The 14,444-nt window shown below is 42.8% G+C and overlaps 1 protein-coding gene across 1 annotated transcript; it reads left to right on the forward strand.

The window, feature by feature from the left end:
- Window positions 1-2,998: 2,998 nt before the first annotated feature.
- Window positions 2,999-12,402, forward strand: NIPA1 (NIPA magnesium transporter 1). The gene is made up of 5 exons (XM_084291860.1): window positions 2,999-3,180; window positions 5,041-5,088; window positions 8,935-9,025; window positions 10,380-10,540; window positions 11,591-12,402. Exons 1-5 carry the CDS (start codon window positions 3,018-3,020, stop codon window positions 12,100-12,102), a joined length of 975 nt encoding a protein of 324 aa, XP_084147986.1. The 5' UTR covers window positions 2,999-3,017; the 3' UTR covers window positions 12,103-12,402.
- The last annotated feature ends 2,042 nt before the right edge of the window (window positions 12,403-14,444 follow it).

The raw sequence follows: 14,444 nt of genomic DNA on the forward strand, positions 1-14,444 counted from the left end.
CACGGGACAGAGGGACCGTGGATGCTTGTGAGACCTCCCATATTGCAGACAGGTTATAAGGCAGCGTACCGTTGCAGTTTCAGTCAGTGTCAGCCATCAGGGCTCAGCCTGATTTTCTTCATTTCCAGCTCCAGGAGTCTTGTGACCACAGCCTCGTGACTTCAGGAGCCTCCTGACCACGGCCTACAGCGCAGTAGAGCTCAGAGCTACAGTTTCATTTCACAAAGACCACTATGGATTTAAAAGTCCAAACCTGGGCCCAAAGACTGCATGCTGTCTTCTCTGGAACAGTTCAGTGAAGTCCTTATTCACGGGGCAGAGAGGAGAGCAAAAGAGCTGACAGGATCCATGCCCACCGCAAGCCAAGAGCTGGATGACCACCAAGATTCAAGTCACCTCCTTTCCAAAGCAGGCCAACTCATACCAGCAATGGCCCCCCTGTACCAAATCCACTTCCAGACTCCAGCTAATCCTCACGACTCCTTAGAAAGGGCTTTTAGGTTATCTTCAGGCCGAGGTTCAGTGGACCATTGCATAACAGTCCTCAAATAACTTTGCTCACTGTGGTCTTTCGTTCTCAAGAGCCAGAAAACATAGTCTTCTTCCACTGTCTTCTTGCTGTTTTCTCTGCAGTCTCAATTCTTACTGCTCCAGTTGCTGGCAAAGTTGATCTTTACAGTGCTTCTGCCAAGCAGAATTACTGCTGTTGCCTCAGGGTCTGATACAGCTGTTGGTAGACATCCACCCTGCTCTCCCAGCTACTTTATCAGAGGACTCAGATCACCTTCTGGGCATAGCTACTGTGTTCTCATTCTGCATCAGATACAGGATGATCTGATTTTCCTCTAGCCTGGATAAAACACTCCAATAACTGCTTTAATTTCAAAATGAAATTTATTTTATGTACATAAAACAATCGTAACAGAGGAATCCAAACCATTACATAGGAAACAACACGTTCCTTCAGATCAGGCAGATCTGAAGCACTTTTCTTTCCCCTTCAGATCAGGGAAAAACCCATCCTAACCAGAAAAGTTCCATCTTGACATCTTCCCTCTACCCAGAAAAACAATTGACCAAACAAAAAACACAAAAGAAGCAAAACAAGAAGTGGTGGAGGCTCCTCCAATTTTTCTCACCCCTTCCCAAGAGCCCTACCTCAATCATTCATCCTTTCATCTGGGTAGGAGCCCTGCGTAAGACAACTAAATCCAGCTCATACCTCTTGACTGATCCGTAACACCCACACTGGTGTTGTGTTGCAGAGTAGAGTTAGCTATTTCTATAAAACAACCTGTACAGTTATTACACCGGTTCTCACATATTGTTTGAATTAAGCAAAAAGTGGCCAAAAAGTGTGGAACTAGAAGTAATATGAGACTGGGGTTGGATAGAAGTGATGGAGGGGAGCCGAGTTTGTTAGAGGAAATGCCACATAAGTTCTGATGTTCCCACTGTGCAATTTGTGTGTTCGTGAGACTTCATAGCGCAGTGACATCAGCAGTGCTGCAGCACCGCCATGGACAGGCCAAACTAACCCAAAGCACATTGTTCTGCAATACTACAAACAGGATCAGACAGCTTTGTCAGAATGAATGATGCTATCACAACAAAACTCAGTCTCAGAAGAATGGATGTACCTTAGGATTTCATATGTTGGGCATATGTGATAGTTTAAGGAAGGTCATCTAGTTTCCATTAATTATAAGAGCTGCTATTTTTGAGGTACCTTCCTGTTTGGGGTCAATATATTTGTAAACTACATAATGCAGATTTTTTGCATCAATTGATCTTAGAAGCCATTATTGAAGTCAGGCTCTGGTTTTCAATATATGTGCAAAGTTAATGTTTATCAACACTGTGTTTCTTATTTTAGTCGCTGACTAGTCCTTAAGAACACTACAACTACTAGCTGGCAAGGGTAATAGTAACCGAAGGAACAAGGCACACTAACTGTATTTGGAATTACCCATCCAAACGTGTACTTTAGAGAGACATTTCTATGTTTTACAATTTGGAGATTAAAATAACATGGCTAGAGAGTAATAAACTGCTTTCTTAAGATCTCTAATATCTGTTTTGTATTGTTTGTCTCTGTTTGACCACAACGCAGAGAGATTTTGAGTATAACAACTGCTCAGGTTTGAGCTTTGTTCAAAAACGCGCTTGGTAATTGGTTGTGAGGACTGTTAAATATATCTCATCTTTCCACTGTGCAAACATCAAGCATTTCCTGTAGTAAATTTCATTGTACATGCTAGCAGGCTGCAGGCGGATCAGGAACTGGTATTTATAACCAGCCTCTGTTTGTCCTCACCTCTGTCCTTGTTCTGTGCTTTGCAGGATTCAAAGGGCTGCTGTGCATAACTGCGCTTCCACCCCGTATGTTCTCGTTTTGCGGATCCTGAGAGTCTCACAAGGGCAAATCCTCCCTTCCATGGTATTAAATATTTATACGGTGACCTGCTGAAGCAACGCAGGTGAAACTATAGGCGGCACAGCAGTAAGTGCTACATCTTTTTACCGCTAAACATACACGAAACCATACTCCAGCCTTCCTGAGGCAGCTGCTCCAAGCAGAGCAGGCGAACGGAGAGGGACATGTTCGGGAGTTTCTCTGAACTTGTGTTTTGGGGGCGCACTAAAATGCATCAGTACTGAAAGCACTGATTGATAGTGTGACGGGAAAACGAGCTTTTATTTGCAGCTAGGATCTCTGTGGGGCAGATATGGCAGATACTGCCAGCTGAGGCGCCATCTCCTCAGGCAGACACTGCCACAGCACCCCTCAGGGACCCCTCAGGGCCCCGGCCGTGACGTCACACCGGGGGGGAGCTGCCATGACGTCATCGTGCTGCCGTCACAGCCCCGCTTTTCCCCATTCCCCTCCCCAAATTTCGGGGCGGGTCCCCCCCGCAGCCCGCCCCCCGCCGGGCGGTGCCGGTGCCGGTGCCGGGAGGGCCGGGCGGGCGGAGCGGCGGCGCCAGCAGCAGCAGCAGCAGCCGGCGGCGGGGGCGATGCGGATGGCGGCCGAGGGGGCAGCGCAGAGCCCCGGGCCCGGTCCGGGGCCCGGCCCCGCCGCCGTGTCGCTGGGCCTGAGCGTGGCCGTGGTGTCCAGCCTGGTGAACGGCTCCACCTTCGTCCTGCAGAAGAAGGGCATCGTGCGGGCCCGCGGGAGAGGTAGGGCCGCGCTGCCGACGGCAACACCGCCACCCCCCCCTTCTCCCCACCCCACCGCCGGGCGGCCCCAAAATTTCCTCCGTAGGGGTAGATTTCCCTCTCGGGGGTGGCTTGTGCCGCTGCCTTGCCGCTGCCCCCAGCGCAGGCTGCAGTGGAGCGGCGCAAACTTGCAGCTGGCGGCTGGCAGCATGAGCTGGCAGCTTCCCGTGGCGTTTTGCACCCTGCGAGCGTACAGCTCGGGGTCCCGCACAGCTGCTTGGCAAGCGTGCTGCCCCTTCGAGGCGGCTGTAAGGCGGTTTTGTGGTCCGCAGAGGGGTTGTGTGTGCATGGTAAATGCCAATCTTGCTGTAAGGGAGACGATGGGAAAATGAGGGAGACAGGAGTGACTCTCCAGCCTAAAGGAACTTTCCATTTTGCTCCATAGTTGGGGCTCATCGCTTCGGTCATGCATCGCTGTGCGTGGTGCTGGTGTCTAAAACACCTGCTTTGAAGATTTCACTCACTTTTATCTGTCTACCTTGCCATTGCTGTGCTCGGCGTGGCAGGTACCCTGCGTCCCTCTCCTTTTGGTGTTCCCAAGCCGTGCGGCTCTGCCTTGAGCCCAGCGGCCAGAACCAGGAGCCCAAGATGGTCGGTGTCAGATGATGGCTTTTTTTTTCCATTGCCTTCAGTGGGTGTTGTATAATTAACAAGGAGGCACTTCAGGGCTTTCCTCGGTTCTCTCCCCAGTCAATAACATGGTGTCAATGCAATTAGTAATCCTCACTCTAGTTAGAAACAGCAGCGGGTGGCAAATGTTTTGCAAAGTTATCTTCCTTGAGTCAATATTTTCTGTAATTTGTGCTCCCAACAGTGTTTTTATTTTATATGCAATAACAAAAGTCTAAAAAATGATTACACCCACTCTAAAGCTGGCCATTTTCATTAGTCATTTTCCATCTCACTTCAATTATATAGTGTGATTTCCAAGCATTTAATATTTCATAAGTCTCCAGAGTTGCAGATTACTGTATCTTTTTTTCATTTGGGATTTCAGAGTGCACGCTGTAGGTACAATGTTGCCTATTGCTCCAGCAGGCCTTAAGAGAGCATCTTCCCAAGTAAATTCAGAGCTGGATTGCTAGAAAGAGAAGCAGAATGTGAGAGAACGACGTGATGCCAAGGTCATGTTTAGTGGGGCTAGTAGCCTTGATGCTCTGCAGAAGTAGAGCTGATAAAATGTGGTGTACAGGCTCCCCGGTGTGCTCCAGGTCAAGAGTCTATCGTCTGGCAATGAAAACAGCCATCCTTGAGCTGGGGAGGCACTAGGGGACAATCCAGAGTTTTTATTCTGCTCCTGGAAATGTGGCATTATGTCAGTAATTCAGAGGCTTCAGTCATAGTGTCTTCCAAACGTTCACATGCAGGAGGATCCATCCATGCTCCCGTACTGCCAAAACTGCGTGCCAGAACAGCTTCTGTGATACAACTTCATTCAGGCTGCTTGAGCGAAGCAATTTATCCAAATCACGTCTTGTTTCCATAGGTTTCCCATTCTCCTTATAGTGGTTCCAGTGCGTATGTTAAGCGGCACCTTCAGAGCTTTTCTCATGTGCTGACATTTTGGACGCTCTTCAAAGTAAAGCAGCATTACTATCACATAGGTGCTTCTAACACATTGCCTCAAGGTCTAATTTGAACGCCTAGGCCAAATCTGGGCACCTCTGTCCTCCCTTGTTTTCTGCCCACTCAGCTGCCTTGAGAAAAGGGGTTAAGGTGAAGGTCCTAAATAGCTGAGAGTATGGAAATTATTCTGCTTTGTTGCTCCAATATTGCAGTTTCATATTTTTCTAATATATCTTTCTATACTTCCTCTCCCAGGTACTTCATACTTGACAGATATAGTATGGTGGTCTGGCACTATTGCAAGTAAGTATCTTAAATGGCTCTTTTTTTTTTTTTTTTTTTTTTTTTTTGTTGTGGTTAGGTGGCAAAATGAGACATCAGAAAATCTGGTTCTAATCTTGGATCTGGCACTCGCTGGTAATGAAATTCCTTTCCCTTGGGAATATCTCGCCCTTACTAAACTGTCTCTCTGGTTGTTATGTCTGATGGTGTTAGAAAAGGCAAAGAGCTGGGATAAAACCCAGTTAGACTTCTTTCCAGATATTCTGTAACATTTGATGCTTGTAGCCCTTGGCACCCACACACTGCTCTGACTGGATTCTTGCATGTTTTGTGTCCCTGGGTTGTACTGCTATGCCCAGTTTTTAAATAAAAGTCAAAGCTGAATAAGAAATTGTAGTTCTGCACAAAAGAGCTCATTGAGCATGTTATTTTTTAGATCAGAAAGCAGTTAGCCAGCCTCAATTAAAAAAAAAAATAATTTATTTAAAAAAAAAAAACTTTTTGATTTCCAGTTGACAGTTCCAGGTTGGGTGTTGTGTTAAATCTGCAAGATTATTATGAAGCCATATACAGTGCTGATCATGAGATCCGTACAGTTTTCATCTGAGTATCTTTGTAAGCTATCCTCACACTGTGTTCAGTCTCCAATTTGAATCCAGCACGTGGAGTAACTAGCTCTTTCCTTTTGTAGCTCAGCCCTAGTTTTACCACAGGAGTTTAAAATCAAACCCCACTTACAGACACTAGTCCAGCCCTTTGTGGATTATATGGAAACATTTTGATGCTGTTTCTGAAACGTATGTGAATCTAGTTTTTCCCTTGTTTTGATGCAGCAAGGTATTTTTTGTTGTTTTCATGCTGTACAAAAGGAATGGACATTGATAGATCCCTCAAAGAACAAAGCTTACAGCCAATGTAGAAGCCAACAGAGCTTCAGAGGCAAGTCCTCAGCTAATTTAAGATGAGCTTAAGCGGTTCTTTGTGGGCTTCTGACTTTGCTGTGATCACTGCTGCCTAAGCAGCAAAAGAATTTATGCTTTGGTCACTATTGTTTATTCTTGGTGCGGCTTCTGACTCGAGTCTCAGAACAGAGTTAAAACGAGCATTTTTATTATTGGAGCTTATTTGGGTGAATCAGAAGAAAAGATTTCCTGCTCAAAAGCTGTCTGAAGGCAAAATAGCTGCAGGGAAAGGTTTCCTTTGGCTTATGTCTATCAGCTAGGTGCAGGTATTTCAGAACACAGCCACAATTATTTCACAGAGGAACCAAAGTAAGGATTCCTTAAGGACATTACAGGTTCAGTATAGCAGCACTGCCACAAACTGCAACAGCAAGGGCCAGGTAGGCAGCTATGGGATCCGGGGACAGGTGGTGTTTTGGGGGTTAGCAATATCCACAGTAAATCTGGGTGCAATTATAGTAGCTGATACTGTTTTCTCAAGTATGGAATTTGGGGTTAGGATGACGAACAAAACCAGCATAAACTCTACCAACTTGTTCTCACAATATTTGTTCAGACAATGAACAAGCATTTCTGAGTTGGCATGCTGACTTGAAATAACACTGCCTAGCTATTTTGTGGCAATAGGATCTACTGCAAGACTTCAAATGAAAACCTACAGATTCTGCTAAGGGACTTTGGGGACTTTTTTTTTTTTTTTTTTTTCACTGTACTCAGAGTGATTACAGATATTCCAATTAGCATTAAACTCATTAGCTAAATAATTAGTTTCAGTGCAGGTTTTGATAGCTGCATAAATCTGACATTTGTGACTTTTTACAGTGGATGCATGTGTCTTAGCATGTTATTGCAGAATAGGAATGCACTTGGGAAAGAAATCTCCCGTTTGTCTCCTCTTACTGTGCTTTAGTTCATGTTGTGGAGCAGTGTTGGAGCTTTTGAGCTGAGCTCCTTTACGAAGAAACGAGGCTGGAAGGTGCTTTCTAGGGACATGGCTGATGCACATCAGCTGCAAACAGACTTGGTCTGTGGGAGCAGGCTAAAGTAAGTCAGTAATAAAACCCCTGAGATGCATGGAGCAGATATCTGTTGCTGCTCAGATCTGCTCTTACTGGTCTCCTTGCTGCAGTAGACATGTCTGTGCACCAGGCTGTGTGTTGCAATAACTTCTGGGATAACCAGCAACCCTGGTGTGCCATCCAGAGCTGAAGTCACGTCTTGATTTACAACACTGGTGTATCTGGAGACGGATTTCTATCCACTGAGGACTGAGTAGGTTGGCAGCAAAGGTCCCCCACAACAGGCAGATGGTAGCCATTACTCAGATTCTTTTTATAATTGGCCTTTGTTAATCCTGGCCTGTCACTCGCAGTGGTGAGAGACTGTTACTATTATTCCACAGCACTACTGAAAACTCTTGGTGAGTTCAGTTGGCTCACAATACGTGCAGTGTGACCAAAGCTTCAGAGTCCTAATTCATGTACTGGTGTTGGTGCCATCTATTAGGGTTCTGTCCTCTGAAAGATAAGGCACCTGGCCTGCAAAAAAAAGAAACAAACGGGTTATTGCCAGAATAACTTGAAAATGCAGAATCAGCAGAAACACTGAGCCAGGTGTGCCCTGCCCTCTGTGCAAGGTGTTCCTCAGGGCTGTTGGATGCCTTGAAGGTATCCGCATGTGCCTGCTGAGGAACAGGACTGAAGCTGATAGCTGAGTTCCTCCACTCCCAGGGGCAGAAAACATTCAGAATACCACCACTGACTCCTGTGCTCTAACTCATTAACTTCTTTGGCTTGTTCTGGCATACAGAGAAAGCCTCGGTGCCTTGAATTAGTTTAATTTTGCCATGCTCTGCAGTTCCGTGAGTTTGTTTGTCTCCTTCGTGTTCCATGTAGGTTACACAGGTCTTCAGCTTCGCTGAGCTAATGCAGTAAATTAATTAATGTTTGCACAGCGCTGTGCAGGTGTGAAGAGCAGGGTGATAACAAAATTTGATAGTCAAGGGCAATGCCAGCCTGAGCAGAAAGACAGTTTGGCTTCTTGATACGTTTTTAAGTGCTAATAATGGCTCTTAACTTCAGCTTGAACTGCGAGCTGTGCGTAACTTGTGTTCAGTCTCAGGGCTCTCACCCGTTACCAGGCTGTCACTAGGCCAGCATCATGTTGGCCTGTTATAAACTTGCCAGCCCTTGCAAAACCATCAAGCTGTTTTTCTTTTTCTTTGCTGAAAGCTTGAACACATGAAGTGTTTATCACAGCTGTGGTGTGCGGTAGCGTGGTAAATTTAGGAGTTGGCTTTCATGGGGCAGAGGGGAGAGAATAAGACCGTGAGGCTTTTACTGTGATTTGGCACAGATCTGTTCTTCTTACAGTGGTCGGGAATTTCTTCTTGTGTTATATAGGGCTTTGAAAAGTTGATGCAGTCTACTGTGTGTCTGTCAAGGAGCTTTTATGCATGTGCTTCTCATTATTAGATTAGCTTCCTGTCCTTCCCTTCTTGGTGGAGGGTAACACTGCTGTTAGGGACTATAAGCAAGTGCATTTGTGTTATGTGTACACATGTTCTGAAGTTGAAATTGGGGCTTAGATATGCTTTTAGCACTCCCCATATAAAAAATATTTGAGTGTAATCTGTGTGTTTCTGATTGATAGTCTTATTTGCAACTCCTCTTGGTGGAATAAGAGTAAGATTTACTGTATCTTCTTGGATCACCATCTATGGCAAATATAAATCCCATATTAATGTATAAAAATTCCAGCCATTTTGTGCAAAATTAACAGAGCTGAGCAGATCTGTAACATCTGTTTTCCAGTTAGATCAGTCTTTCTCAAGCAGTATTGGGTAAATTCTCATTCCTCCTTTTTACAAAGGGATTTAAAGGCTTATTTCTGTTTCTCTTGACAGTGGCTCTGGGTCAAATAGGGAATTTCTTGGCCTACACTGCAGTCCCAACTGTGTTAGTGACTCCCTTGGGAGCACTTGGCGTTCCATTTGGGTAAGAGTTTGCTTTTTTTGTTTTTCTTTGAATGCTGTTACTACTGAGCAAAGCATCAAACAGACTCCATGATCACTGGATCCGCTATGAAGATATCAGGCTTATGAGCTTTAACGATGTGTTATAATGCCACCGATCGCAGCTTTGCCCAGTAAAAGGGGTGGTGGTGGTGGGAGAACAGTGAAGAGAGGGTTACTGAGTATCTTCTGTTTATTACTATGATCTGGGACAGATAAATGACATTTTTTCCTTCACTTTGATTATTCTGGACTCTTCTGTTTATTCTCTTATTCACAGTTCCCTCACTATGTAGATCTTTCTCATTGTTTCCCATTCCTGCCCTACTGTCCACAACCCATGTGTTTATTGATGCTGATGTTAATTTAAGTGGGTTTGGCCTAGTTTCCTGTAGTTCCCTTCATATGGATGCCCACAGCTTCTTCGGTGTGATGCTCATTTGAGGGAAGAGGGCGGAAAAAGGCATCAAGTGCTCTTGAATGGATTTTAATAAACAGTAAAATATTTTTTGAATAGCTAAGCACTAGCAGTGAAACTACCACAATGGAAAAAGTACAATTATTTAAAAACAATGCTGTGCATTGCCTGAGGTTTTTTTTTTTTTTTTTTTCCTGTTCCCCGCTGTTGTTTGCTGAATTATCTATCTGACTGTTTTGGTCATCTACCTTAGAGTAGAAATTGCTTTGTGTAGGCTTCATGGCTTTCTTTAGTTTTATACTCTGTGAGGTACAATGGTGCTCTGCTCACCACCTGTTTAGCCTAGGCCACATAATTTTGTATATTTTGTTCAGCTACACATTTGAGCTGAGCCTTGGGATCTTTGTAACCAGAGCTGACTTTTATCTCATGATTGCATAACATATAAAAAATGTGGGTTACTGGTATCTCAACAAACCATCAGCAGGTAGGTATCTGCCTTAGAGCTGCCAGATGCCTGTTTGTTCCTTCCTTTCTTTGTTTTTTATTTCTTCACTGTTTTTTTTGTTTGTTTGTTTGTTTTTGTGGGTTTTTTTGGGGGGGGTGTTTTTTTTGTTGTTGTTGTTTTTGGAGGAGTTTGGCTATGGTTTGGGGGGTTTTCTCTTTCTGGGGGCATTTTGTTTCTTTGCGTTTCTTTGTTTGTTTGTTTTTCCTGAGATGAAACATCAACGAATGAGTAAGGCAGAGACTGGGTGAATCTTTCATAAGATAAATCAGAAGCGCATTTTGAGGGCTATTTGAAGATTCGCTAACATCTGGCAAAAATTTCTTTAAGAAGGAAATTGATGTTTAAAGTATGTGTTAGAGCATTATTAACGGGATTTATTCACACTTCTAATACTCTTCCTTTTTGTGAAAGGTCCATTTTAGCTTCTTACTTGCTGAAAGAAAAACTGAACATTCTTGGCAAGCTGGGATGTTTGCTGAGCTGCGCTGGATCTGTTGTTCTCATCATCCATTCCCCAAAGTCTGAGAGTGTAACAACTCAGGCTGAGCTTGAAGAGAAGCTAACAAATCCAGGTACTTTGTTCTTTTCTTAAGTCAGAATGATTTTGTGAGACTGAGAGCACACGTGAGGAGGGGACGTGCCATATCCATGAGACAGGGAAATTGAATTCTGAAGAAAATGTAACATAATAGAGGCAAACCAGTACGGTATTTTGTGCAGGAAAACGATGACTTGCTGAACTTAGAATTTCTCAGATTTATTGATAGGTATGTGCCAAAAGGAAAACATAAATGTTTTTGAAAATGTTCTCTTTCACAATAAGATTAGAGCCTTTTGAACTTGTAATATTCTAAAATCTTGAAAAAGTGTATCTTGCTTCTTGGAGATCAAAGGTATAATTCTAGGATTTCAATTTAAGTTGCTTTGTACAAAGCGAAAAATACTCATTTGCTTTAGGTGAGAGAAACTGAAACCTAACAATATCAGCTACCTACAGTTAAGGATGAGAGGGGAAAAAAAGTAAAGCAAAAAAAAAAATTGCAAACAAAGAGAACAAAACAAATACCCTGGTCTAGATTTACAGCTTGTCTGACTGAAACGAATTGGAAATATATTTCTTTAAGACTTTAAAGCACGCAATATTTTTCACTAGTCCAACTTGTTTACAAACACTATAATATAAATGATATGGCCTCCTGGTTCTTCCAAGTGCCCCTTCAACCCACTCAGCTAAATGGGATCTAACTGTATGCCTAAGCTCCTTGCTGGGTCCACCAGGTTATGAATAAGGTGTTGTCATAGCTCTCTGTCATACAGGACTTTAAGGAGTATAACCCTGATGGAAGAGAGCATTAAAAAAAAAAAAAAAAGCCACCTTCAGTTCAAATGTGCAGCTGTGTATTTTACTACTTGATTTGCTTTACACAAAGCATGTGAGAAGTCACCAGTTACGGGTGCCCATGCCATCACTAAGAGCACAGCAATATGGGTGTGTATTCAACAGTAAATCTGAATTGTGGTGTACGCCTTAGGTTCATTGGTAACGTGATTTGCCTGCTAAAATGTCGAGAATGCCAAGAGTTCTTACTGTGCTGTTATCTTGTTTTCTTTTTGTTTTCCAGTTTTCGTGGGTTATCTCTGCATAGTACTGCTAATGCTTCTCCTGCTTATCTTCTGGATAGCTCCAGCTCATGGACCTACTAATATCATGGTTTACATCAGCATTTGCTCTCTCTTGGGCAGTTTCACTGTTCCCAGCACAAAAGGCATTGGGCTGGCTGCTCAAGATATCTTTCACAATAACCCATCGAGTCAAAGGGCTCTGTACCTCTGTCTGGTACTTCTGGCAGTATTAGGATGTAGCATTATCATTCAGTTCAGATACATCAATAAGGCACTGGAATGTTTTGACTCCTCTGTGTTTGGAGCCATCTACTACGTTGTGTTTACCACTCTAGTCCTGCTGGCTTCAGCTATCCTTTTCAGGGAATGGAGTAATGTAGGAGTGGTAGATTTCTTGGGAATGGCATGTGGATTCACCACAGTATCTATTGGAATTGTTCTTATACAAGTCTTCAAGGAGTTCAACTTCAATATCGGAGATTTAAATAAACCTAACATGAAGACAGATTAAAATATTTTTTTGAGGGGAAACTGGATGGCTCAGGGAATGACGCAGAGCCTTTCATTTCTAGGTCACTGATTCAAATGTGATTCAGGTTGGTAGTTGCCCTCTGACAATTTGGTGGCCTACGTGAAATGAATTGGAGGCCTCCATCCAGTTTCAAAGGAGCAGTTGTCCATGTACCCCAGTCAACACAATAAATGACCTTAATTAGGACCGTTGATTGAGTCAGCATAGGGACCGATGTATTTCCTCACTGTAAAGGGTGATCCATCAGAAAAGATTCATGGCTATCCTGACAGACCCGTGTGTGAATGCTTGTGTTATGGTGGCTGATGTGGGTAGAGAACATCAGTTCCTAATGCACTCAATCTGATACCTTTCATGGGTGATGTATACCTTAAAAATAAGGGGGGAGGGGGAGGTGAGTAGAGCAATTTGTTAATACTGCAATGTGTTCACCGTCAAGGCTGTGAATTCTGAGACAAACGTTGGCTGAACTGTGGACTGCAGACTTGACCTTTTTAGTGACTGTCTTAGCAACTTGGTCTGCCATGTGGTGAAGACACTGGGGAGTCTTAAATTGAATTCTTTACACAGAGCAGTGGACCCTTAAAATCCTCCACTATTTCCTTATCAGCTGATGGTAGTGTCCAGGTATGCGTTTTTCTTTGTAACATGTGCATTAAGACATACCGCATTCACCTGAGAGTTTTTAATTGGGAGCAGACAGACAGACTGCGGAAACAATCACAGACTCATTGCCTATATGGTGGCTTATTTGTAAGCAGCTCAGAACTATCTCAGTGCCTTTGTAATCCAAAAATACTGCATAAATGTGAATGTATTTGTTTCAGATGGCCTACATTGGTTTAATAATTCAGTTTCACTGTCTATAATACTGTATTCAAATTCTAAGCATGTGAAGCATTCAGAAGGAGCCATGTATTTTTGGCAGAATTGAATTGAAACTCTAAGATGCCTTGACAGCTTCTTAAAAAAAAAACAAAAACAAAAAAAACAACGTAGTCATAATGGGAAGAGGTAACCTACAAGAGGGCCATTCAAAGATGACCAACATACCTTGATTCTAGTTCAGTGACTAGATAGGAAACCATTTTATGAAGTAGTTAATAAGCAGCAAAAAAAATAAAAAAAAATAAAAAAATAAACGTGTAGAAGACAAAAGAGAATGAGATTTCTCAGAGCTCAGAAGAAGAAAAGATGGCCTCATCCTCTTATAACGTGGGAAAAGGAGGTCAAAGGCTGAAAAAGCATAGGCATTCAGAGAGCTGGGTTTCAGAAAAACAACAGGAACATAGAATCAGAGCTGCTGACTTACAGACCTGTGTGAATAGTTCAGCAATAATATTTTGACAGGTAGTATAAAATAGGTTAAGCTGTGATTGGAAAGATTCTGAACTGTTTAGTTTAAACCTTTTAAAGAATATTGGTATTTCAAAAAATAGCTAACTTTCATGTTGTTTTTATAGTTGTTAGTTAAAACAAAGTCAAAAAATTGTAAGGTGAGCCTGAAAAGTAACGAGTGTTACCATTTTAAGAACAAAAATGGAAAGCGTACAGTTGAAGTCAACACCTCTATGTCAGGATGTCTCTTGAACAAGCAAACAAACACACAAAGTGATTATGAGACTGTTTGAGAAAGTTCATGACACCTTATCAAGAAATCACGAACCTAGCTTTGTGGCTGGCTGAGGGTAATGCAGATGTTGATTAATGGGGAGTGATAGCATCTACTTTCATGACGTGTTTTTTTGACCTGAATTAATGCTACTTTAAAACTCAGCCTCTGTTTTAATTTCAGAGAAATGTTAAAAGCCCTTCTGATGGCAGCAATAAACATGAGGACTTACTCTCAAAGACTTACTATTCTGAAGGGAATATTGTGAGGGAATAAGAGCCCCAGGACGTTATTTGGAAGCTAGTTTTACAACCCCAAACTGTGTGGGAGTGATTCTGAATTGACTCTGAGTCTGAACTAGCAGAAACATATGTTACTATAGACTGGCACAGAAGCCAGGTGTCTTGGTGGAGTAAAATAGCGCTAGTAGAGAAGGGGCTATCCCTGTGGATTTGCAGATACTATGTATGATTTCTAGACAGTTTCAGGATTGTAAATGAGGGGAATTGGGCTATGAAAGATGGTTAATACTAAACCCTGCCCTTTATTGGTTGGAAGATGGTATATTGGTTATCAGCAGACAAGTATGTTTTGTCATACTAGTTCCTTTTTTTTTTTTTTATTGAAGCCTGAATTGTACATAAGTTATGAGACCTGTAGTGACCTACATTTTTAAAACCATGTTAGCTGTTTTCTGAAGCAGTCAAAT

Source organism: Netta rufina, assembly GCF_964035555.1.
Source record: "Netta rufina genome assembly, chromosome: 1".
NCBI lineage: Eukaryota > Metazoa > Chordata > Aves > Anseriformes > Anatidae > Netta > Netta rufina.